The following is a 25,404-nucleotide window of genomic DNA, read 5'->3' on the forward strand; positions in this document are numbered from 1 at the left end:
AGCCACTGCTTCCTGCTGCCCGCTCCGGCCCCTCTCCCCGGGCCGCCTGACCGCTCCGGCCATGCTCCGGCCGGTCGGCGGCTCGCCCCTCACTTCGTGACCGCCATTCTTCTACCAACCAGCGGGACCAAGGGTCTTGACCCTGACCTACGCACTCCGTGAGCCCTCTGATCTTCCAACGCCGGATTCTTGCTGGGCGCCATAGCAGATCATTCCCTCCCACTTCGTCCCAGCTCTCGTTCGCAGCACCATGCCGCGAGAACACCCAGCCACTGTCGCACCCGAAGAGGTTCACCGCACCTGAGGATCTTGAATCGCAGGCGTCCTATCGGCGCCGGTCCTTACAACGCCCTTCACCGCTTGCCAGAGTCCCCACGATGAGATCCTCCGTGTCTTGCGAGATATGGACCGCCAGCGCGCCGAAGACCGAACCCGCCGCCGTGAAGCTCAATCCCGATTTGCTGCACAGACGCCGCCGCCCGCCACTCCATCACCGAAACGACCTAGACAAGAGCAAGCGCCTCTCACTCCGCCGCCGACGCAGCCAAGGCGCTCCCCAAAGACCCCGGCCGATGCGAGAAACCGTTCAACTTCAACGAGACTCTGTCGAATCCATACTGCATCACTACAACGCCACTTTCCGCGTCAAGGAGCAGGCATCATCGACAAGATCCTGGTGCAACGAAGTTCCGGTTGCCCTCCAGGTAGAGGCTGCTAAATCTTTCTACCAAGCGTTTACCGAGGAACGGACGTTGCCGGTTTCCCACTGCGTCTTCTGCTATAGGAAGACACCGCCTTGCGAACTCGCCACCATACAGTGGAGGGATCGCTTGTCGCCCTCCATGCTGCAGGCGACCAAGACTGTCCAAGAGTGTGGCGCGTGCCTTCCGTCACACGAGGGCGCCAGAGTTGACGTGTGCCGCGAGTGTCGCGCCGGCTTCGACAGTGGACGGCTGCCCAAAGCCTGCTCGGTCAACAACATGGCCATCGGTTGCGAACATCGGTACCCCGAAGAGCTTGATGACCTCTCCCCCGTTGAAGAGAGACTCATTGCCCTGCATGCACCTTTTGGCTATATCACCAAGTTCACGGTCGACAACAAGACCCGTTCGGGAATCAGCTACCGCAAGCACGTGAAAGGACACATCGTCGTCTTCCCGAACAAAGTGGATGATCTTGTGGCCACGGTTCTTCCTCATCCCTTACTGCAGGCCATTGAGAACATCCACGTCTCTTGGAGCGGTTCGGCAAGCCTGGCTCCGCAGACGTCAGACACCTGCTTCAAGTGCGCAAATCTCGAGTGGCAGCTGCCCTGGCATGGCTGCAAAGGAACAACCCGCTCTACGAGGATATCGCAATTAACCAAGCAGAGATAGATGGCTGGCAGTATGCCGACGGCTCCACTGTTCCGACCGTCATCATGGACCGCATGCGAAGGAGGAACCGTCGACCGTTGAGAAGACACAAACGGACCACATAGTCCCGGACACTGATCGAGGCTTGGAGGAAAACAGCTTCAGAAGCATCGATGAACTGGTGAACTCGATCAACCCCACTTTTGCGGCTGAATCCTGCGATTTAGATCGTACTCTGTCCCCCGAGCAGACTCAACCATCCCCTGGTGAGCCGGCGACTCTTGTCCCCGACTCGGCTGCCATCGGCCTGGAAGTTGACGCCGTCTGTGAGATGTCTGCTTCCGGCATGTTTCCTCTCAATGGACCGGCTGCCTTCGCCGAGACCGATAAACTGTCGTTTCTGGCCGACATCGTCAACGCCAATCCGGATCGACATGGCAACTCTGTGCCGTGCGTTATGCAGGTCCAAACTGCGGGAGACCAGCCGTTTGTCCGAGTAGAGCGTGGTGCGGATTTTGCAGACAACTTGCACGAAGATTTCTTCCTCGAACATTTCCGAAGCTTTTTCCGTGGGGAAGGGTGGCCCGAAATCAAAGGGCGACTCGAGTCACAGCCGACAAAGCGTTGTTGCCGACCGTCGTCCGAATCACTCGCTTAATTACTGGGCCAGATACGTATTGCAACGGCACGGAGGCCGATTTGCCACCCATCCTGTCTTTTGTTTCTTAGTATTCAACACCCTCCTTCGCTCCTCCAACCGCCGCATCAGCATGGTTCGTGTCGCTAAAGATTCCTTCCACAGGCTCGAGCAAGCGTATGCGAACTTGAACGAGGACCGACTGAAGAGAGCCGAGGCGGAGATGCGGGAGGCAAGGACCACGTCGGACCCTGACATATCGGTCTTGCTTCGCGAGCTGTCGATTTTGGCCACACAGCCGCTCTCGAACGAATCCCGTTTGCTTATGCGGAGGAAGATACAAGCTGTTAACATTTGGGCCGGTATGCCTGCAGTTTGGATTACCATCAGTCCCAACGACATTAATAATCCGATAAAGATGAAACTTGCCATTCATAGGCTGCACGATTATGACTCTGCAATGGAGCTTTTAGCCGATCTCCGTGAAAGGTACGACAGAATCGCCCTCAGCACCATGGATCCGGTTAGCTCGGCCATCTTCTTCCACCGAGAAATATCCTTATTCTTTGACAAGTACGTGAACACGGGCCAGGAATCGATCTTTGGAAAGATTAGCCACTACTACGCCACGGTGGAAACGAACGAGCGAGGCAGCCTCCACTTGCATGGACTCCTCTGGCTGGACGGCAACATGCGGTTACCGAACCTGGTAGACGATATGGCCAATCCTGCGGAAGAAGGATACCGTGCCCAGGTGACCCGGTACGTAGACTCTGTCTTTCACGAGTGTTTAGATGAAGATGCTGGAAAACCCTGCGACAACAGAGGAAGCCCATCCATCCCGTGGAGGAGGTCATGACCAGCACCTCGGCTCTCACTGCGGCCTTCGAAGACGAATCCAACTTCATCGCGTACTGTTGCCAAGTGCACTCCCACACGTACACCTGCCTCAAGTATTCTCTGAAGGGGATCGTTGAACAGGGTGCAGATCCACAGAGACGGACGGCCTGCCGCTTCAAAGCACCGTGGAAGATCGTCGACGAGACAGGGTTCACAGAGGACGGCTTGCTTCAGATCCGGCGCAACCATCCACTCGTCAATCGGTATAACAAGTCATTGGCGGTCGGCCTTCGTCATAACCATGACGTCTCGATGATCTTGACCAAAACCAAGGGCCTGGCCATGGTGTACTACATCACGAACTACGCCACCAAACTGGATACGCCGATGTGGAAACGCATTGCTCTTGCCGCCGAGGTTGCCCGCCAACTTCGCGAAGCCGGTCGTCCGACGTCTCGCGCACCAGATCCCACCCTGCCCGACGACAGGCAGCAGGCCGTATTGAATGAAAGCCGTCAATTCCTGATGAGAACGGCAAATCGGATCTTCTCCGAGCGACAACTCTCGGCCGTAGAGGTCTGTTACCATCTCCTTGGATATGACACCGACTTTACCAACGTGCCGCATTGGTCTTTCCTGAACCTGACGGCGCTCTATTGGGCAATCTTTCGGCTATGGGCATCTCCGCCATCAGGCCGGCGAGCTGACGGACGCTGAACAGCCCCGGAGACAATCCGTCTGAGGCAAGGAGGGCGAACCCTTTATACCTGGACGCGTACGCGTACCGGGGCCATGTTCTACGAGACCTATGCCTGTACGACTATATGTCAATGATTCATTTGATGCGTCGAAAAGTCGGAGTGAAGACGACTCACATTTTCTCGATGGGCAGGATTCCGACTGTGACGGCTGGATGCAAAAGCTTCGACGGCCAGACCAGTACGCCGTCCCGATCTTCCAAGGATACATCAGCGACGACCATGAGGACGATCACCCAGTGTATATTAAGCGGTACGCTCTAACCCCCCAGCAACATTTTGGCCCCGTCTGACAGCCTGTGCAGAAATTCGGTCCTACATTTGGCGTTATTCGTCCCTTGGGAAAACTTCGTTTCTGAAAGCCAAGGCGATATAACCGACATATGGACGAGGCATCGAGCGGGCCTTTGTCCCCGCCTCCGTTTCCATGTCTCCAACATTTGTCTTTTGAGAAAGTCTGCCGAAGACGCGCGTAAAGACACGAAGCTCTGGGCCAGTCGATCGGAGGTGACGACACAATTGACGTTGAGTACCCACTGGACGACGGCCACTACGAGGATGAGCCTCCAGCGATGGCTCAACATCAGGCTTACACAGCTCTACTCCAGATTTTGCGGAATTCCGTGCAAAATACTGACGCCACAAAGGACTCCTCGTCCTCTTGGATCTAATACGCGACGTGTAAGGGAACCTCGCTGGAGGACAACCTTTTGTCCAACGTCAGGAGGATCTGTACCTCAATATACCCCACGACCAAGGCGACACCTTGTGCCAATTCCCAATATTATCTCGAGATGATGTCCAAGCAGCAGCCAAGGCCCAAGACCTGTTGCATCTTCGAATGCTGGACGACATCGAGGGTGGTTCTCAGGGCACCGTACTATCCACGAATGGCGCCGACATCGACGATACCCTAGCTCGCTACGGCGATATGGACACCGCCGCTGCGCTCACAGGCAGTGACCTCAATGAACAAGGCCCTCGAATGCTCGTTGACGTCACTCCGGCGACTAGCTTCGCGGAGATGGGGCACACCACCGCAGCCACCTTCACACTGAACTATCTACAGACCATGGCCCTTCAACTCGTTTGCGCATTTCTGACAGGTATACGGCTAATCCGGACTCAGCTGGCCAACATCTCCAGTATACCGGCGGGCCGGGTGGCACGGGAAAGTCGAGGATCATCGATGCCCTGAAGGACGTGTTCGCGGCGAGAAACCAGCCACATCTTCTGCAGATAACCGGCACATCGGGCAGTTCGGCGGCCCAGATTGGCGGCACGACGATCCACTCGGCCTGTGGGTTAGATTCCCATCGCGATCCAAACAAACCGCCTCCCCCTTCTCGGAGGCGAAGAAATGGATCTGGAAACAGAAGCTGGTACTCGTGATTGACGAGGTCAGTATGCTTGGGGGGGCCACTCTGCACAACGTCAGTCGTCATCTCCAGGCACTCCGTGACTGTCCGGACGAGCCATTTGGTGGGATGCCTGTAGTTCTGCTGATGGGAGACTTCTACCAGTTCGCCCCTGTGCGGGAAACAAGCCTCCTGATCAATAGACCGCCGGACGGAACCCAGGCACCTCTGCGACAAGCGACCGTCTCTCACCATAGCGGCTGTAGATTGTGGCATCTGTTCAAAACCGTTGTGCTCCTCGAAGACCAGGTCCGCACGCGACGATCCCCAACTCGGCGCACTCCTGGATCGAGTTCGTGACGGGCGGCAGACACGGCAAGACCTCGACTTGCTCAACGCCAACATTGTAGGACGCTCCCAAATCACCTTCGACAATGGTTTGCGTGCTATAACGCCGCTGAACCGCACCCGCTGGGCCCTCAACATGGAAGCTGTCGTAGGCTGGGCGCGCTTCAACAAGCAACATATCCGTATCTTTATCTCGACTCACACCTGGCGCAACGGCACGCTTTCTCCAAACATCATAGCACAAACCATTGGACAAGGTGATGACTCTGTCTGCAAAGTCCCTGGTGTCTTTTCTACGCCCAAGGTATGCCGGTGGTTGTGAACAAGAACATCTATACTGGCTTGAAAGTTGTCAACGGAGCCGAGTTTACTGCCGTGGACGTTATACTCGATCCCAATCACCCAGGATACTACTTGGCAGATGACGTGACAATCCACTTCGGGCCACCGCTAGGCATTCTTCTGCAGTCTCAAGAGACGAAAACGTTGGCGATACCGTCCCTGCCGTTGGGGACCGTGCTCATCCGACCCATGTCACATACGCTCGATTCGACTAACTCTCACTTCAAATTCTTGTCAGCAAGATGCACACGACGTGGATTACCCGTGGCACCAGCGTTTGTTCTTACCGATTACAAGGCCCAGGGTAAAACGTTCGTCGAAGTACTTTTGGAGCTACGTGGAAATCGTGTGACCAATGGGGAACCCTCCAAATGCAATTTTACGAGCCTCTATGTGCAACTGTCCAGGTGCACTACGCTTCGGGGCATCAAGCTTCTCGGTCCCGTGAGACAGCATGATTTCATTGGCAATGGGCTGGATCAGGCCATAGTTGATGGAATGCAGAGACTTAAGAACTTGGCCGTAGAAACGAGACGAATGTACGAGAATTAGGTTGCGAAAGATAGGCATACTGACCAAGTTCGGGAACGGGGTCCTTAGCACTGCCGGGCGCGTTGATACTTGCCGCCGGCCAACTAATGCTTTAGTCCGTTCCTCAAGGCATTGGCGGACCCTGGAAGGGCCGGTCTCCTGTCCTGCTGAGGTGCCTTGAGGAACGAAGAGACGAAAGGATCCTTCTTCCGCCACCTCCGTCAGCTTGGGCCACTTAGCGCCCCGTGCCTTGTGCCTTGAGGAACGAAGAGACGAAAGGATCCTTCTTCCGCCCCCTCCGTAAGCTCGGGCCACTTAGCGCCCCGTGCGAGCTGCGCCAGCCTTCACCGCCACCTTCCACTCGGCTTCATGCCTTTCCCGAGCCACACAACAACTCTCCCTCTTTTTCCGTTCTCGCCTCCACCGCCCGCGTTGACCGCTCCGGCTCCGGCCCCGCCGGCCCCGCTGCCCGGCCCCGCTACCCGGGCCGGAGCCCTACTTCGACCATGGTCCAGCCCGGCCCCCCGATTGTCCATTTGGATACGGATCCTGTGCTGGGAGACGGTCTACCCCAGAAATCGACGTCATGGGGCCCTTGTCGTATGGGCAAGGACGCCATCCACTCCGCCAAGAACCGTACAACACATGATTGGCCCTCCCGTTTTGCGGGATGCTTCTAACCCTAAGCCCCTCACTTCGTAACCGCCGCCATCCCCTGCGATAGCGGAGCCATGAACCCGACGTCTCCGTCTGCCCATCTATCCTTCACGCAAGCACCTCTGAGCTTCGGCAGACTACCCCGTCCATGAGCATTCGAAACCTTTGCTGAGTTTCTCGATCACATGTCGTGGTCGCCGTCTTGCTCCCAGGTGCCAGTAATAGACTGTTTCTTTCCTTCTTCCATGCACTCGTTCGGAACCATCCCCTGCACCATGCCGCGAGAACACCCAGCCACGGTCTCACCCGAAGAGGTTCGCCGCACCTTAAGGGATCTTGAATCGCGCCGGTCCTATCAGCGCCGGTCACAGACTGTCAGAGTTCCCCATGACGAGATCCTCCGTGTCTTGCACGATATGGATCGCCGGCGCGCCGAAGACCAAACCCGCCGCCGTGAAGCTCAATACCAATATGCCGCACACACGCAGCCGCCAGCCACTCCATCACCAAAACGACCTAGAGAAGAGCAAGCACTTCCCACTCCACCGCCCACGCAGCCAAGGCGCCCCAAAAGGCCCCGGCCGATGCGAGAAACCGTTCAACTCCAGCGGGACTCTGTCGAGTCCACTCTACATCACTATGACGCCTGTTTCCGCGTCAAGGAGCTTGCGTCATCAACGCGATCCTGGTGCCACGAAGTTCCACTTGCCCTTCAGGTTGAGGCCTCCAAGTCTTTCTACCAAGCGTTTACGGATGAGAGGACGTTGCCGGTCTCCACTGCGTCTTCTGCTACAGGAAGACATCGCCTTGCGAACTCACCACCATGCAGTGGAGGGGTCGTCTGTCACCCTTGCTGCTACAGACGGCCATGGCTCTCCAGGAGTGTGATGCGTGCCTTCCGTCGCACGAGGGCGCCGGAGTTGACGTGTGCCGCGAGTGTCGCGCCAGCTTCGACAGTGGGCGGCTGCCTAAGGCCTGCTCGGTCAACAACATGGCCATCGGTTGTGAGCACCGGTACCCCGAAGAGCTTGATGACCTCTCTCCCGTCGAAGAGAGACTCATTGCCCTGCATGCACCTTTTGGCTATATCACTAAGTTCACCGTCGACAACAAGACCCGTTCGGGAATCAGTTACCGCAAGCACGTGAAAGGACATATTGTCGTCTTTCCGAACAAAGTGGACGATCTCGTGGCCACGGTTCTTCCTCATCCCTTGCTGCAGGCCATCGAGAACATTCACGTCTCTTGGAGCGGTTCGGCTAAGCCTGGCTCCGCAGACGTCAGAAACCTGCTTCAGGTGCGCAAATCTCGAGTGGCAGCTGCCTTGGCATGGCTACAAAGGAACAACCCGCTTTATGAGGGTATCGCAATCAACCAAGCAGAGATGGACGGCTGGCAGTATGCCGACGGCTCCACTGTTCCGACCGTCATCATGGACCGCATGCGAAGAGAGGAACCGTCGACTGTTGAGAAGACACAAACGGACCACATAGTCCCGGACACCGATCGAGGCTTGCAGGAAAACAGCTTTAGAAGCATCGATGAACTGGTGAACTCGATCGATCCTACTTTCATCGCCGAATCTTGCGATTTGAACTGTACTCTGTCGACCGAGCAGACTCAACCCTCTGGGAAGGGGCGGCCCGAAATCGAAGTGCGACTCGAGTCACAGACGACAAGGCGGCCCTGCCGACCGTCGTCCGAATCACTCGCTTAATTACTGGGCCAAATACGTATTGCAACGGCATGGAGGCCGGTTCGCCACCCATCCTGTCTTTTGTTTCTTAGTATTCAACACCCTCCTCCGCTCCTCCAACCGCCGCATCAGCATGGTTCGTGTCGCTAAAGATTCCTTCAACAGGTTTGAGCAGGCCTATGCGAACTTGACCGAGGACCGACTGAAGAGGGCCGAGGCGGAGATGCGGGAGACAAGGACTACGTCGGACCCCGACATATCGCTCTTGCTCCGCGAGCTGTCGATTTTGGTCATGCACAGCCGCTCTCAACGAATCCCGTCTGCTTATGCGGAGGAAGATCCAAGCTCTGGACATTTGGGCCGGTATGCCTGCAATCTGGATTACCATCAGTCCCAACGACATAAATAATCCGGTAAAGATGAAGCTTGCCATTCATAGGCTCCATGATTATGAGTCTGCAAAGGAGCTTTTGGCCGATCTCCGTGAAAGGTACGACAGAATCGCCCTCAGCACCATGGATCCGGTCAGCTCGGCCATCTTCTTCCACCGAGAAATATCTCTATTCTTTGACAAATACGTGAACACAGGCCAGGAATCGATCTTCGGGAAGATCAGCCACTACTACGCCACGGTGGAAACGAACGAGCGAGGCAGCCTCCACTTGCATGGACTCCTCTGGCTGGACGGCAACATGCGGTTACCGAACCTGATGGACGACATGGCCAATCCCGCGGAAGAATCGTATCGTGCCCAGGTGATCCGATACATAGACTCCGTCTTTCATGAGTGCCTAGATGAAGATGCCGGAAAAGCCGTGCGACAATAGAGGAAGCCCATCGAACCCGTGGAGGAGGTCATGAGGAGCACCTTGGCTCTCACTTCGGCCTTTGAAGACGAATCCAATTTCATCGCGTACTGTTGCCAAGTGCACTCCCACACATACACCTGCCTTAAGTATTCTCTAAAGGGGGGTCATCGAACAGGGGGGCAGATCAACAGAGACGGACAGCCTGCCGCTTCAAGGCACCGTGGAAGATCTTCGAGGAGACAGGCTTCACAGAGGATGGCTTGCTTCAGATCCGGCGCAACCATCCACTCGTCAACCGGTACAACAAGTCGTTGGCGGTCGGCCTTCGTCATAATCACGACGTCTCGATGATCTTGACCAAAACCAAGGGCCTGGCCATGGTGTACTACATCACGAACTACGCCACCAAACTGGATACGCCGATGTGGAAGCGCATTGCTCGCCACCGAGGTTGCCCGCCAACTCCGCGAAGCCGGTGGTGCGAGGTGTCGCGCGCCAGGTCCCACCCTGCCCGACGACAGGCAGCAGGCAGTTTTAAACAAGAGCCGTCAGTTCCTGATGAGAACGGCAAATCGGATCTTCTCCGAGCGACAACTCTCGGCCGTCGAGGTCTGTTACCACCTCCTTGATATGACACCGACTTTACCAACGTGCCGCATTGGTCGTTCCTGAACTTGACGGCCCTCTACTGGACAATCTTTCGGCTATGGGCACATCTCCGCCACCAGGCCGGCGAGCTGACGGACGCTGAACAGCCCCCGGAGACCATCCCTCTGAGGCAAGGAGGGCGAACGCTTCTATGCTTAGATGCGTACGCCTACCGGGGCCATGTTCTACGGGACTTATGCCTGTATGACTACATGTCGATGATTCATTTGGTGCGTCGAAAGGGTCGGAGTGAAGATGAATCTCACATTTTTCTCGATGGGCAGGATTCCGACTGTGACGGCTGGATGCAAAAGCTTCGACGGCCCGACCAGTACGCCGTCCCGATCTTCCAAGGATACATCAGCGACGACCATGACGACGATCACCCAGTGTATATTAAGCGGTACTCTCTAACCCCCCGGCACCGTTTTGGCTCCGTCTGACGGCCTGTGCAGAAATTCTGTCCTACATTTGGCGTTATTCGTCCCTTGGGAAAACTTCATTTCTGAGAGCCAAGGCGATATAACCGACATATGGACGACGCATCGAGCGCGGCTTTGTCCCCGCCTCCGTTTCTACGTCTCCAACATTTGTCTTTTGAGAAAGTCTGCCGAGGACGCGCGTAAAGACGCGAAGCTCTGGGCCACTCGATCGGAGGTGACGACACAATTGACGTCGAGTACCCACTTGACGATGGCCGCTACGAAGAGGAGCCTCCAGCGATGGCCCATCGTCAGGCCTACAGAGCTCTACTCCAGATTTTGCGAAATGCCGTGCAAGATACAGACGCCACGAAAGACTCCCCCGTCCTTGGAGGTTTAATACGCGACCTGTGCGAAGAGAACCCGGCTGAAGAAGAACAGCCTTTTGTGCTACGTCAGGACGATCTATACCGGAATATACCCCATGATCAAGGTGACGCCTTGTGCCAATTTCCAATCTCTCGAGACGATGTCCAAGCAGCGGCCAAAGCCCAACGACTATTGCATCTTCGGATGCTGGATGATATCGAGGCTGGTTCTCAGCGCACCGTACTGTCCGCGAATGGCACCGACATTGACGATACCCTAGCTCGTTACGGCGATATGGAGTCCGCCGCTGCGCTCCCGGGTAGTGACCTCGATGAACAAGGCCCTCGGATGCTTGTCGACGTCAGTCCGGTCACTAGCTTCGTGGAGATGGGACGCACCACCGCCGCTAGCTTTACACTGAACTATCTACAGACCATGGCCCTTCAACTCGTTTGCGTATTTCTGGACAAGTATACTGCCGATCCGGACTCAGCTGGTCAGCATCTTCAATATACCGGCGGGCCGGGAGGCACGGAAAGTCAAGGATTATCGATGCCCTGAAGGGCGTGTTCGCGGCGAGAGACCAGCCACATCTTCTGCAGATAACCGGCACATCAGGCAGTTCGGCGGCCCAGATTGGCGGCACGACGATCCACTCGGCCTGTGGGTTAGATTCCCATCGCGATCCAAACAAACCGCCTCCCCCCTTCTCGGAGGCGAAGAAATGGATATGGAAACTGAAGCTGGTACTCGTGATTGACGAGGTCAGTATGCTGGGAGGAGCCACTCTGCACAACGTCAGTCGTCACCTGCAGGCACTCCGTGACTGTCCGGACGAGCCGTTTGGTGGGATGCCTGTCGTTCTACTGATGGGAGACTTCTACCAGTTCGCCCCCGTGCGGGAAACAAGCCTCCTGATCAACAGACCGCCGGACCGAACACAGACCCCCCTGCGACAAGCCACCATCTCTCACCACAGCGGCTGCAGATTGTGGTACATGTTCAAAACCGTTGTGCTCCTCGAAGACCAAGTCCGCGCACGCAACGATCCCCAACTCCGCGCACTCCTGGATCGAGTCCGTAACGGCCGGCAGACCCAGCAAGATCTGAGCTTGCTCAATGCCAACATTGTAGGACGCTCCCAAATCACCTTCCATGACGGTTTGCGTGCTATAACGCCGCTGAACCGCACCCGGTGGGCCCTCAACATGGAAGCCGTCGTGGGCTGGGCGCGCTTCAACAGGCAGCATATCCGTATCTTTGTCTCGACTCACACCTGGCGCAACGGCACGCTTTCTCCAAACATCGTAGCGCGAACCATAGGACAAGGTGACGACTCTGCCTGCAAAGTCCCCGGCGTCTTCTTCTACGCTCAGGGCATGCCTGTGGTTGTGAACAAAAACATCTACACGGGTTTGAAAGTGGTGAATGGGGCGGACTTTACTGCCGTGGACGTAATACTCGATCCCAATCACCCAGGATACCACTTGGCGGATGACGTGACCATCCACTTCGGGCCGCCGCTCGGTATTCTTCTGCAGTCCGAGGAGACGAAAGCCTTGGCGATACCCTCCCTCCCGGTGGGGACGGTTCTCATCCGCCCCATGTCACATACACTTGATTCGACTAACTCTCACTTCAAATTCTTGTCGGCAAGATGCACGCGACGTGGATTGCCCGTCGTACCGGCGTTCGTTCTCACTGATTACAAAGCCCAGGGTAAAACCTTCGTGGAGGTACTGTTGGAGCTGCGTGGAAATCGTGTGACCAATGGTGAACCCTCCAAGTGCGATTTTACGAGCCTCTATGTGCAACTGTCCAGGTGCACCTCGCTTCGGGGCATCAAGCTTCTTGGTCCCGTGAGGTACCATGATTTCATTGGCAATGGGCTGGATCAGGCCATACTTGATGGAATGCAGAGACTCAAGAACTTGGCCGCGGAAACGAGACGGTTATACGAGGCCAAGGTTTCGAAAAGTAGTGGCAGTATACTAACCATCCCGATAGTTTGACCCTTTCGTACGTCGTAGCCACGATCGGCCAGCTTCTACTCGATCTGCGGTGCTGTCGACTAACCAAGCGTATCCCTTCACCGCCGACCAAGCATGGCTGCTGACATGTCCATCATATGCGACTCCATCCCCTCTGCTTTACCCTGCTCCATCGCGACCATCATTTGACTCATCGCCGTCCCACTTGTCCCGCTCGGAGCTCGACCGTACACGGACTCGGCAAACATCCGAAGCTGCATCGGGAATCGGGAATCCCCATATTGCTCGATGATGTCGCTCTTTTCCACCGCGCTTCGTAGGTCGTGCCATTGCGATGGGGTCATACCGAGTGTCTCACACTCTTTCTTCTTTGCATCCCACCACGGCGGCAGTATACCGGGACAACGCTCGACGCGCTCCAGGAAACGCTTGAAGCCACGCAACCCGTTGGCGGCACCACCATATATGCTATCCGCGTCTGCTTCGCCTTCAATGTTGTACATGTCCTCAACGCGCAGTCGGTAGGCGTCGATCAGCAGCCCGTAGACATCTCTTTCCGATCGATCATGCAGCCAAGTGCGATTTTCAAGACGCGTGAAGGGGCGGATGACGCCCTGTTCCAACCCCTTCGGAGGCGATGAATTTCCCGTTGTAGGCCCATCTTGGAACGATGTCGTGGCGTCGGCCTGTTTGCCACAAACCTTCTTATGGACCTTCCAGTCTGCCTTCTGGCAATCCCTGGAGCAGTACGGCGTGGTGGAACATTTCGCGCACCTCTTGAGGAGGGCAACTTCAGGCGGCGACTTCTTGCAGCTATTGCACTCAAGGGCCATGATGACCTAATTCCGATGACCAATTCGTTGAAGGTTGCTTGTGTGAAGAGGCTGAATCAATTTGAAGCTCATTTGTGAACAGGTAAGGTGCTGTAGCGGGTCCAAGCAGCCGCACTACCACCTCTCTTCTCCAACAGACTTGTTTTTATAAAAACAACCCGAATGCTCGCGCTCGGCTATGCCCAACTCTCGTCCCGTTCCTCAAGGCATTGGCGGACCCTGGAAGGGGCCGGTCTCCTGTGCACACAAAAATGCGGTATCGGCGCTGCCCGCGATCTGCGCCACATTTTGTTGTACGTTCAGCAAAATGTGTTGTACGGATAACTACCCATGCTTACCCCCCCTTCTGCTCACCCCTTATGCTCCGCAAAAATGTTGCCGCTCCATACAAATTGGACCAACTTCACTTATACAGAATCTACTCAATTTTAAAGCTTTTGACAAACAGTCACCTGTAACGGGTATAGAAATGACTGAACTTACATTTTGTGAAGTCAGCTGATGACCATAGGTGTCGTGACTCGTGACACCCCGGCATCGCGAAATGGCAATTTCGACCCCTAATCTCCTCCTGCCTCCTTTGCTTTCCACTCTTGCTCATCCTCCACCACCTGTCACAAATGGCTCCAAAAAGGCCTCGTTCCATCTATACAGAGAACGTGATGGCTGAGGCAATCCTCGATGTCACTGATAACGGTCTGTCGCAGCGCCAGGCTTCTCAGAAATGGGGGATACCCCAGAGTACTATTTCCAGCAGAATGCGAGGTCAGTCGGCATTAACCGACCAGGAACAACCTGGAAAACTCCTATCCAGAGACCAGGAGGCCAACTTGGTTGCATGGACTCTTCGCCAAGAATCTCTGGGTTACGCTCCGTCCCAGAGTCAAATCCGCGCCTGCGTTGTTGCCGTTCTGAAACAGCAAGGCTGCGACTCAAGATTGGGACGTCATTGGGTAGAAAAGTTCATTCAACGCCATCCAGAACTTAGAAGCAAGGTCGGTAGGCGTCAGGAAGCCAACAGATTCGACTCATTTACTCCCAAAGCAGTGCACTGGTACTTTGACGTCAGGGAGAAGGAGTACGGGTGGATCAAGCCGGAGAACACCGTGAATGTTGATGAAGGGGGGATTATGTCGGGTTTTGGTATGCAATCAACTCTCCATAGGCGATATAAGCTAATACAATTTCTTTGCTAGGTCTGGACAGTCTGGTGGTTGGAAGTTCGGACCCTAAACGGAAGACTCTTCTCAAGGGACCCCAGTCCCGCAGCTGGACCACTTTATAGAGGCCATCACCGCCGACGGGCGCGCCTTGACTCCTGGCATCATATTTAAGGGCAAAGATCTCCAGGCACAGTGGTTTAAGGACGAGTTTCGAGAATTTGCGGATTGGAACTACATAACTTCACCAAATGGATGGACGGACAACCACATTGCCGTCGAATGGCTTGAGGAAGTCTATTTGCCTCAGACGCGACCTGACGACGACTCTGAGGCCAGGCTTATCATTCTGGATGGACATGGGAGTCATGCAACGGTTCGTACTTTGTTTTTACGGCGATGAGGCCCTGCTGATTTGACGACAGAATAAGTGGATGGCTACGTGCTTTCTGAACAATGTCTACTGTTGTTATCTTCCATCTCACTGTTCTCGTAGCCTCCAGCCATTAGAAAACGTTGTTTTCAATGCTATAAAGACAGCCTACCGGAAGGAGCTTGACAGACTGGCTTCTTTGACGGATTCCACGCCTGTTGACAAGGTCAATTTTATACGTGCGTATGCCACGGCACGTCAAACGGGAATGACAACAAGAAACATCTTGTCCGGTTGGAGAACCACTGGAAATTGGCCAATCTCGCGTTCCAAGGCGTTGGGGCATCCTGAGATCCAAGGAGACAAAGTTACGGCATCCCGGAACATAGGCCATTTTGGACTCTGACGACACCCCGAAATCTAGCCGCCATATTCGTGATCTTGGCAAGAACAGAACACCTACGACTCGGAGGCGATATGCCAAGACAGCGAAAGGCTGGGAAACTCAAGAACAGACACTAGCAGAACATGGTAGTAAAATTGCTAGGCTGGAGGAGGAAGTGGACAGGCTGAAGAGAGGAAGAAAGAGAAGAGCGATCCCTAACCCAAATAGACGCTTCATGCGTCTCGCCGAAGCTTTGGCGGCCGGTGAGGCCGTCCCCGAAATTGGGAGTCCAAAGAAAGCCGTTGTGGTGGATTGCGACTGGTTAGAGGAGGTGGTGGAGTCGGAGACGGAGACAGCTTCGGTGATTGAGGTCAACGTATCTGGGCCTCCGCAGCGCACCACGCGACAGGGTCGCGTCATAAAAAGACCAAGAACCAATTAGTGTGTTCAATTCTCATTCAAATGATGTATCTTTTATATTTATATGTACATAGTTCGCCGAAATATGAGCAGTTCAAAAATCAGATTTTGGGTGAGGTTTGTCTCATTTGGCGGAGCATAAGGGGTGAGCAGAAGGGGGTAAGCATGGTACCCCTTTGTTTTCCGGACTTTGTAATCCTGGATTCTTACTTTCTCGGACGTTTTCAGACCCTTCGCACAGTGGTGCACACTCACAAAGAAACTTTGCAGAAAAGGCATATGATGTAGTAATGGGGTAGTTGCATCGTATTTCGTGTCTCTGTCTTCCTCTCTTTCTGTCCTAAACTCGTAGTATATGTATATGGTTAAGGCAGGCTGGGGCCCCAGCCTCTCGACTGGAGACGTTCCAGTCTTTAATAGGAGCTTTCAGCCTCCTCGTTAGACGCGGTTGTCAGCTCCCTTGTTGGCGTAGCTGCCCATGGGTGACCTGGCTAACTCGACCAAGAGACGTTCTTCGCAACACACACAATGTATCGATTGATGATACTCGCATTGGCAAACATTTTCTTAATCCAAGCATTAGGTTTCCAATGAGAAGTTTTAAATTTAGTAAAAGTGTTCAACTTCTCAAGGCAAAGGGCAATTTAGGGTTAAAGGATGGCAATTGCTACACCGGCATGAACAAATGGCTACACCGGCATGACTCTTACACCGGCATGACTTTTACGGCCTCTGATTGGTCTATCCCTTGTTGTTAGTGCATTTGGATTCTGCCAACAGCTCCCGTTGTACCCCGGGGCTTTACTCTGCAAATTGCGACGCCACGCATCTTCGCCAGCCAGCTATCACGCTAATTACTCCTTCGTTGCGAAGCCTACTGAGAATAATTGTTCCCGACTTTGCAAAGCCACAGGACTGCAGGAGCAGTAGTGTTTCGGACTCCTTGCTGAGACCAACACTCAAACACAAGCTGTATCAGACATCGCCACAGCCTCGTTTTCAAGGCTATCTGCACCACAAACCAGCTCTTTCCCTTGTACTGAAGTAGTCCCCCTCTTTCTCTCTTTCATCGTCGAATCGACTGCCCTGTTAACCATGTTCTGCTCCGTGCGTGCGACACTTTTCCTATCGCGATCAAGACCGCCAATTCGGCATTAGTTATGTCCCAACCTGGCTTTGGATCTAACTCGGTAAGAAACCGACGACGACGGAGCTACCAATCACGCCCTCGAAAACGACAGCGGCAGAACCAGTCTGATAGTTCAAGACCACCTTCGTCTAGTAGCATAGGGACGAGCATTGGCCAGCAGCGGCAGGCGAAGAAGTGAGTGGGAGCTGCTTAACAGCGACGAGGAGGCTCTTCCTTCTATAGTAGTTAGATAATAGAGACGTAGATAGCTGTCCCTAAGGGTGGACTAGAATTGACATTATTTCGTGTTGCAAACTAGACTTCATTTTAGTGCTCGCGGCTCGCCTCAGTTGAAGATGGGGCCTTGTTAAGAGATTTGGCTTCACCGCCTTCACGCGGATGTACCTGTGGATCAAGGAACGAATGGAGCGAATCAGAGGCTGTAAAAGTCATGCCGGTATAAGAGTCATGCCGGTGTAGCCATTTGTTCATGCCGGTGTAGCAATTGCCTAAAGGATAGGTATGTCGTATAGGCGGGATGGCTCCGGACAGACAGGTTCAGACAGACATATTGCAGGGATTATCGCGCTAAGCATGGGTTAAAAGCCATCGCGCCTTGACTACAACCTGAACGGGAATAATCGTTCATCGCCCCTTGCTAGGGTGCGCGTCGCAATAAGAATCGCGTTGTTCAGGTTCAATGGAGATCCAGCATCTCGTCCGACGCGAACGCGAACGCGATGGAGATCCAGTACCGCGACAGCCTCCCCGATGATGTCCGCTCCGGCTTCGACAAAGCTGTAGAAGCCCTACCGCAAGAGCATCTCCGCGCTCCTGTTACCGGTGACGAAGTGAACAGCCCCGAGGAAGCCCTTCACTGGTTCCAAAACTATGCATTCACCCAGGGTTTCGCTCTGGTCACTGCCAGCAAGGTACGCGACCGCCTGCGAGTGAATTGTATCCATCACGGTAGAGGTACCCGAAATACTCGAAAGCTGCCGGACATCGTCACAGAGGGAGGGGACCGAAAGAAGGAGCTTACGTACACCAAGGCCAAGGAGTGTCCTTATAGTCTTTATGTCTCCTACAAAACTATCCGGAGCGGCCGCGGAGGATAGAAGAGCGAAAAGGCTGGGTGGTCGGTTTCACTTACGCGTACCATACGCATCCGCCACTTCAAAATCCCTTCCACTACGCCTGCCATAGATCCCGTATCCCAGAGCGGGCTGCGGCAGTCGATCTGGCCCTCGCGCATCGGACTGCCGGCCTGTCAGCAACTGAATCAACCCGGATTCTCGACCAACACGGCTTAGGCAACTGTCTTTCTGCAAAGGAGTTCTACAACCTGAGCCGGTCTGAAGGAGACGCAGCAGTCAAGAAGCGCTTGACGTCTTGCTCACTTGTTTGGAGTTCGAGGACTTCCGTGTTCGTTGCTTCTTCAAATACCTTCTTGACGACCAAGGACGACGGACAGCGCGAGTACTCGAGCACCTGTTCTTCTGTTCTTCCGAGCAGATCCGCCTGGGTAGAAGATTCGTCAGCGGATTCCTCATGCAAACCGATGCGACGTTCAACACCAATTGCCTCCACCTGCCTTTATCTGTCATAGTGGGAATCACAAACACAGGCAAGACATTTCCTCTGGCTTTCGCCTTTATAACATCTGAATCAGCTGAAGCCTTCGAATTTGTGAATGCTCAATTGGCAGAACTGGTCTGGTACGATTGCCCACCACCTCAAGTCGTTCTCGGGGATCAAACCAAAGGGCTCGCTGCCGCGATGGCGGCGTCCCAAGCGAGCTGATCCTCAGGGTGAAGATGGGCAAATATTGCAGCTCTGTGAATGGCATGCCGCAGAGAACTTCAAGAAGCGATTGTTAGACTCGGGCAAATATACGAAGGAACGAAGGGAAGAGCTACTTCGGTTTGTTTGGGATTACATACAAGCTCCCGATGAGGCGCGACTTGAAGAACGGCGAGGCGAGCTGCTCGCAGAAATTCGGGAGCCGGAACGCCTTTATCTCAAGAATAATTGGCAACCGAAAGAGCGCCAATTTGTCCGAGCACACACACGACAGTACCCGAACCTCGGATGTAACAGCACGCAGAGGAACGAAAGCTACCATGTCGTGGTCAAACAGTCTCTGAACAGGCAGCTTCCCCCTGCAGGCATCCTGTCAAAAACTGGCCGAAAGCTTGAAGAAATTAACTCAAAAAATCACTGAAGACGAGGATCGGAGCAGGGCTGACGTCCCAAGGCTGTTGGACCGAGCTGCTTTCCGCCTTCTTATCGGGAAGGTTCCACACTACGTTCTAAGCAAGCTAGCTCCGGAGTGGGAGGCAGCAAAAAGCTCTAAGATGGAGGCAAAACACTGAGCTCGAGAAGGAGCGGTAAGGTATTGGGCCTTCTCAACGAACCTGGATGTCCCTTCGCGTGTGAGTTCCCACTCAGATACGGCCTGCCCTGTCGACACTGGCTGTACGAGGCTGTTGTCAGGTCCTGGCCTGTCCCACTCAATGTCCCACTCAATGTCCTTCATCCACGCCGGTTACTCGACGGACCTGCGGTGGTACGCAGCTGGACCATGTCTTATGCAAAGCAGCCAGCTCCCGAGGTCACAAAAAATCCAGGGGATCGTTACCAAGATGGCGGTAGGAACATGGTTCTTCAATCGGGATTGGAGGTCGTTCAAGTACAGGGAGCCTCGGCGGACAGCAGGCAGAGGAGTTCTCGAGACTCTTTCGCCTACAGAATGACCGTCTAATAGCAGATTTCCAGGCGCAGGTACAGTCAAGAGCCCTCCTGCCTCCGGAATTGCCGGAAGCACTGCATTCGCCTGGCTTGAAGAGGTTCAAATCGCACGGTAGCACGAAAAGGCGATCCATGACCGGCCGTGAGGCCGCAGAGCATACTGCCGCTCGAGCGGACCGAGCCACTTCGGATTTGCTGAAGGGAGTTGATCAGCTTCCTGACCCTTCCTCGACCCCGTCCTCTCCTTTAGCAACTTCGCCACAGCTTCTTCGGGAAACGAGACGTAGTCGAACACGGAGCACGAAGGATATAGAGAAGGCGACGACTGCTACTGGGAAGTCTCCAGATAGAGCGGGAAAGGCCCGAAAGGGTGAGGAACCCGATATGCCTAAGCCGCGGTGCAAGAAGCGGAAGGCTTCCAAGGAGGATGAAACGCAGTTGGAACTGCAACAGCGGCCTACCCAGGATTGTATACTAGTGGATTTCCCTTCAGACTGAAAAATGGCACTTGTGCCCGTTCAGGTTGTAGTCAAGGCGCGATGGCTTTTAACCCATGCTTAGCGCGATAATCCCTGCAATATGTCTGTCGGAACCTGTCTGTCCGGAGCCATCCCGTGCATTAACGACTCTGTTCCAATCTCGTCTTGCTACAGATTATCAATAACCCTACGTGTGTCGCTCAATATGCATCTTATGTGACGTCTTTGTATCTACACTCGCTTCAGACTCGTTGACCCATCCAAGTGAATTGGAAACGGCAAGAGGAGCAGATATCAACCTCCTATGACTCTTGATTCCTTGGCTGCTAGACTTACTTTGCGGGTGTGACCCCGCAAATCAAGAGGCCGTGCATCGTGGCCAAGGAGACCGTCATCGACTGAAAGTTCTGCTGCTGCTCCGCAGTCAAGATGTGACGTTCTGCGACCACTTCGATTGGCAGTTCTCAATTCGGAACTCCGAGGTGAATTTCTTCCGCGCCTGAGCCGGCTGATTAGCAAGAACAGCGCGGTACTGCAAAGCAGACTAGCACCAACGGTGCCCGTGATGATGCCGATAGATGTCACCTCTCTCTCGGACCTTGACCTCCTGCTTCAGTAGAATCAAACGCGTCGTGGCTCTGAACCAAACTAGTGCTCGTGGGAAGAGCGCCGTAAGTCGTTACTCGGCCGGATTTGACGTTGTCTCGGACGTCAATCTTCGGATTGATGAGAGCAGTGAGGTTATTGACGGCATCCTCCTCGTGGTGATAAACTCGCGAGCTAGGCATCCACAAGTCTATCTGGAGCTTGTCTACCAAATTTTCAGGGTAATGTACTTTGGCCACAGTGGTGATGTAGCCCCAGGAGTCTCTTGTATCATAGGGCTCCAACGCGTACACTGGAAGTGTGTCAGAGGAAACGTGCTGGTAGCGGCCAGAGCTCGGGGTAAAAGTTGGAGAATAACTGAAGCAGCGCTTAGGTTCTTCGAAATAAAAGTATAGTTTAAAGGGGATAGAAACCCTATTTGGATCGGAACAGTTTCCGGCGGAGGCGTTTGATAGCGGCCGCTGGGCGAGATTCTATCAGATGGGTTTGTGGGGAGAGGCTTGGAAAAGAAAGCTTTTGCAGCCTCAAGCGAAGCCGAGGTTGGTCTCGGCGATGTTTTGAGACCGATTGAGGGTACAACTTCTTGGCTCGCGAACAAGATGGTGGTAACATCTATAGGGACTCCGTTAAAGGCTTGACTGGTGCGCATGGTAAATGATTCAGTCGTTCGCTCGACGGACGGACTTGCGTCGACGGAGCTTTGAATCAAAGCTCGGACATCCGTTGTTGAGTGTAACGAGGCTACTGTGAGCTTTGCTGCAGGGCTATCTGGAGGCAAGAAGTTCTCAGGAGTAACAGCTTGATGAGACTTGATGACCGGCGGCTGCATCCCAGGAGAACCTCCGTCTCCTGCATTGGATTGTGTAATAACCCAAGTCGGCTCAGTGATTAATGTAGTGGGAGGCGGAGGATCAGGAACCACGAGTTCTGTACTGGCCACTTGGAATGTTTGTGTCGAAGGGGGTCCGGTCAAGACGAAAGCCGAGGACCCTGAACTCAAATTCGGAGTAACAGAGGGCCGAGTCGAATCCATTGGATTTGAATACGTTGAGATGCTAATATCAAGTATCTCCAGATGCGTCGGTTCGAAAACCGGATAAGGCTGCGATGTTCCAAACTTGTCGAAACCTCCCCCAGGCGAGGGCTTCTGATTCGAGAGACTCAGGCTGGTATGCCGGTGTATGGCTCCTTTGCTTGTTGAAAATTGCCGTGCGGAATCTGATAAGGGGTGCTTCAAATCCGAGAAGCTAACCTTCGACCAAGGTCTGCTGCGAGGGGGCGCGAGAGGGTCCAAGTTGCTATCATCACTAGGGCTACCATGAGTTGGTAAGGATTCTGCAAAAGAACTAGTTGTGGTGGATCTTAGCCGGGGCGTTGCATTGCCCGCTTCGATAGGTCTACCGCTTGAGAGCACTGGAATCAAGCTTGAAACTATCGACGAGAAAATTGGCTCTCCTTTAAGGGCGTCGATATAGATTTGTACGGTTGGGGGTCGGCGGTACCGAAAGCAGAAGACAGGCCCAAAGGCGTTGTTTGCATTGCAATATTGGAGTTGAGGCGTTCCTTCGATGATGTTGGAGAATAGGAGACGTGAAGTATGGAAGCCGGCCTTAGAATGTCTGATTGCCATGATATATTGGGATCCAAGTGCAGCACGGATGATATTGATCTTGTGAACCACTCCCGGGTCGATTCTGTTGTAGCGGAACGACTAATCGTGAAAGCTGTGGGCATCTTCCTGCTTGCTGAAAGCTGTGGCTGGGTCATGGGCGTTTCCAGGGTGTTTGTCGACACATTTCGTGTGTCAGCTAGAATCACTTTGCTTACAGTGGCGGGAATAGTAAACTTTTCCGAAAATGACGGGGCGCTTGATTGGACCAAAGACATTTGCTCATGATGTGACACATCCATCCTACCTGTCCAGGTGAAAATTTGGGCTTTGGGGCTGGCGGAACTCGGGACGATGATCGTTCTCGAACCGGAAGCAGTCCAGGGCTCTGGAGGTCTCAATGAGTTGAGCTTTTCAGCTGCTGTTGATGCTGCCAAGCCTGCTGTTGAATCGACCTGGTTTCCCGTCTCCGAGGTCTCGAATGCAAAGGTGGACGGTATAACCCGGGCGTTTGAAGGGTTGGGCTGACATAACCCTTGTTACTACACCTTCTTGGCTTTTGACTCGGACAGCCTGAGCGAAAAATAATGCTAGGAGTATCGAACCTTGTAAAGCTAGTAAGAGTTGTAAACCGGCCTGGTGGATTCAGCTCTTGGCTCGGTGTATCCAGCTTCCTGGTTCTAGCAGGCTGTAGAGTCGATCTGCTCGCGCCCTGGACATCCCCGCCAAACGAGCTCCACGCCTGTGAAGCTGCTCCTGAGGTGTCATTTGCAGTCCGGACTATCGAAATTGGAATCTCAGAGACGGAGGGGGAATATATTGGTCTGCCAGCCGCGGGCTGCGCAGATACAGAGAAGCTCCAGCCAGTATTGCTCATTGAGAAGCCGATGGCGATATTGAACTCACTCTCTCGAAGGGCGGACGACTCGACACCCCAGCGCCCATGGCATGCGAGCCAGGCGGATAACGCCTTTCTCGGCCTGAACTGCGGGCTTGAGGTTGCGGCAGTGGGCGTTGGGCACTGACAAACTCCGCCAAAGCAAGTGCCAAGACCATAGCGGGGCCATCTCAGAATGAACGGTGTCAGTATCCCGAGGGTGCAGCGACACACAATGCGAGCAAAGAAGCGTCACACAACCAGTAGCCTGGTGAAAGCCAGATGCAAGCAGCACACAACACTTATTAATAACCGTGACTAAGTTGACCACATCGCAAGGGGACGGAGTCAGGAAGGGATGGGCGGTTCAAGGCCGGGACAAAAGTAGCAGGCAAACCATTTGCTTCTGAAATGCCTTCATGTCGGGTTCGCTAGAGACGGAGGAAATGCCTGCTATGGTGTTACATACATACAGGGGTTCAGGTACAGCGTCCGCCTTCGAAAGTATAAACTTGTCCCAGATTTGGGTCAATAGACGGTGCATATTATCCACATCGAAGTATCGCGCTACTGTTTTCTTAACAGTAGCTCGTTCGTACATAGGAGATACATACTTGTCGACGATTAAAAATGATGGCCATTGCGGCCATTTTTCTCTGTCTCGCAACACAGCAGCCCAAACACGCTGAAAATAGCGTACATGGCTCCCGACTGCCAACGTCCCTAGCATGAACAGATCCTGTCTACATATGATCCTCTAAGGACTTTGGAATGCGGAGATTGCCAAAAGTGTCTCATGGTTCCAAATAGGCGGCAGTGTACCGGTACCTAGTGCATCCGATTCGCACCACTCATGCCGGCCAGAAAGTCTGGTCCGTTCTACTAGGTAACCTCGGACGCCGCGGTCTGGGCGCATGCACTTGAAGCTGCTCTACATAGACTCACTCTTTCATCACTTTCAAAGGTACATTGTGATCCAGGTATCGCGTCGTCCGGGCTTTACTGTACATATTGCTCAACACGTGAGGTTAGCGCGAATGCACCAGTTGGGTTTGGTTGTGGTACCTGCCGCATCAAACCAAACCTTGCCGCGTCGAACCTTGCCACGCTAAACCTTGCCACGCTAAACCTTGCCGCTCTAAACCTTGCCGCTCTAAACCTTGCCGCTCTAAACCTTGCCGCTCTAAACCTCGTCAATCTTTACTCGGCAGCTTTTAACCTCGCCGGTTCATACCTATTACTTCCTGTTGGGGACAGAATTGCCTACACAGCAAGGACAGTACGACGTATACGCTTGAAGGCCAGTGACTTATTGTGACCGCTTCGATTCGGTGCTGGTTGGATACTGCCCTTCGTAACCTGCCACCAGAGGCGGCCAAGAATACAACTGTGCTCTTTCGATGGCTTCGCATAAACCTGCAACATATATGGTAGAACTGCATGGTGGCCGGCCCGATACAAACCGGAGCGTGATACGGCTATACTTTGCACTCAGTACTACATGTTGATCTTGAAATAGCTCCCTCCTCCCATGGTTCTGTGAGGCGCACAAGCACAACGAAACAGAGAGTGAAGAACGGAGCCAGTGATTCAATTGTTGATCTCTAAAGAACCTCCGACAGGAGCTTGTGGTTTCCCTTGTTCCTTTATGCCCGACCACTGTAGAGACAGCCTCTGCCAGCGCATCGCAGCCCCCACTTCACTTTCGCTCCGTGGTTCCAATTAGAGTTCCCACGTTCACAAGGGAATAACCTTACGTAGCCAGAGGATATCTGCACAATTTGGTGTTCTCTTCCAAAGATTGCCATTGGAGCCTGAATGATCAGTGCCCCAGTTTTTTAGGCGTGCGACAGGTTCCCGCACGTACGGTCGCTATTGAGTGACTTAATGATCGTAAAAATGACTACAGTACAGTCCCAGGATGATGAGCTGATAGAATATACGCGAAGCACATATTCTTCAGCTCTGTCTTGTCTTTTGTCAGACAGCAGTGTCCACACCTCGCACGTGACAGCGGTTGA

General features: G+C 53.9%; 7 protein-coding genes across 7 annotated transcripts; 5 read left to right on the top strand and 2 right to left on the bottom strand.

Moving 5' to 3' along the window:
* Positions 1 to 377: 377 nt before the first annotated feature.
* On the top strand, positions 378 to 3,549 carry HRG_11995 (ATP-dependent DNA helicase PIF1; the record flags this gene model as incomplete). The annotated part of the gene is made up of 4 exons (XM_044870465.1): positions 378 to 1,247; positions 1,606 to 1,805; positions 2,158 to 2,754; positions 2,820 to 3,549. The coding sequence occupies 4 exons, from the start codon at positions 378 to 380 to the stop codon at positions 3,547 to 3,549; spliced, it is 2,397 nt and encodes a 798-aa protein (XP_044714444.1).
* A 4,100-nt stretch (positions 3,550 to 7,649) lies between these two features.
* HRG_11996 (PIF1 protein) lies at positions 7,650 to 8,543 on the top strand (the record flags this gene model as incomplete). Its single annotated transcript, XM_044870466.1, has 1 exon — positions 7,650 to 8,543. One exon carries the CDS (start codon positions 7,650 to 7,652, stop codon positions 8,541 to 8,543), a length of 894 nt encoding a protein of 297 aa, XP_044714445.1.
* Positions 8,544 to 8,655: 112 nt separating this feature from the next.
* HRG_11997 (uncharacterized protein) lies at positions 8,656 to 9,349 on the top strand (the record flags this gene model as incomplete). Its single annotated transcript, XM_044870467.1, has 2 exons — positions 8,656 to 8,885; positions 8,962 to 9,349. 2 exons carry the CDS (start codon positions 8,656 to 8,658, stop codon positions 9,347 to 9,349), a joined length of 618 nt encoding a protein of 205 aa, XP_044714446.1.
* Positions 9,350 to 9,678: 329 nt separating this feature from the next.
* Positions 9,679 to 12,273, top strand: HRG_11998 (PIF1-like helicase domain-containing protein; the record flags this gene model as incomplete). Its single annotated transcript, XM_044870468.1, has 8 exons — positions 9,679 to 9,781; positions 9,831 to 9,940; positions 10,060 to 10,209; positions 10,264 to 10,382; positions 10,435 to 10,455; positions 10,608 to 11,266; positions 11,389 to 12,194; positions 12,250 to 12,273. 8 exons carry the CDS (start codon positions 9,679 to 9,681, stop codon positions 12,271 to 12,273), a joined length of 1,992 nt encoding a protein of 663 aa, XP_044714447.1.
* A 586-nt stretch (positions 12,274 to 12,859) lies between these two features.
* HRG_11999 (MYND finger domain-containing protein) lies at positions 12,860 to 13,594 on the bottom strand (the record flags this gene model as incomplete). Its single annotated transcript, XM_044870469.1, has 1 exon — positions 12,860 to 13,594. One exon carries the CDS (start codon positions 13,592 to 13,594, stop codon positions 12,860 to 12,862), a length of 735 nt encoding a protein of 244 aa, XP_044714448.1.
* Positions 13,595 to 14,256: 662 nt separating this feature from the next.
* HRG_12000 (DDE superfamily endonuclease domain-containing protein) lies at positions 14,257 to 15,184 on the top strand (the record flags this gene model as incomplete). Its single annotated transcript, XM_044870470.1, has 3 exons — positions 14,257 to 14,737; positions 14,847 to 15,119; positions 15,180 to 15,184. 3 exons carry the CDS (start codon positions 14,257 to 14,259, stop codon positions 15,182 to 15,184), a joined length of 759 nt encoding a protein of 252 aa, XP_044714449.1.
* A 5,531-nt stretch (positions 15,185 to 20,715) lies between these two features.
* On the bottom strand, positions 20,716 to 21,079 carry HRG_12001 (uncharacterized protein; the record flags this gene model as incomplete). Its single annotated transcript, XM_044870471.1, has 2 exons — positions 20,716 to 20,790; positions 20,975 to 21,079. 2 exons carry the CDS (start codon positions 21,077 to 21,079, stop codon positions 20,716 to 20,718), a joined length of 180 nt encoding a protein of 59 aa, XP_044714450.1.
* Between the last annotated feature and the right edge of the window lie 4,325 nt (positions 21,080 to 25,404).

The sequence above is a fragment of the Hirsutella rhossiliensis genome (assembly GCF_020360975.1).
Source record: "Hirsutella rhossiliensis strain HR02 chromosome Unknown scaffold00033, whole genome shotgun sequence".
Lineage (NCBI taxonomy): Eukaryota > Fungi > Ascomycota > Sordariomycetes > Hypocreales > Ophiocordycipitaceae > Hirsutella > Hirsutella rhossiliensis.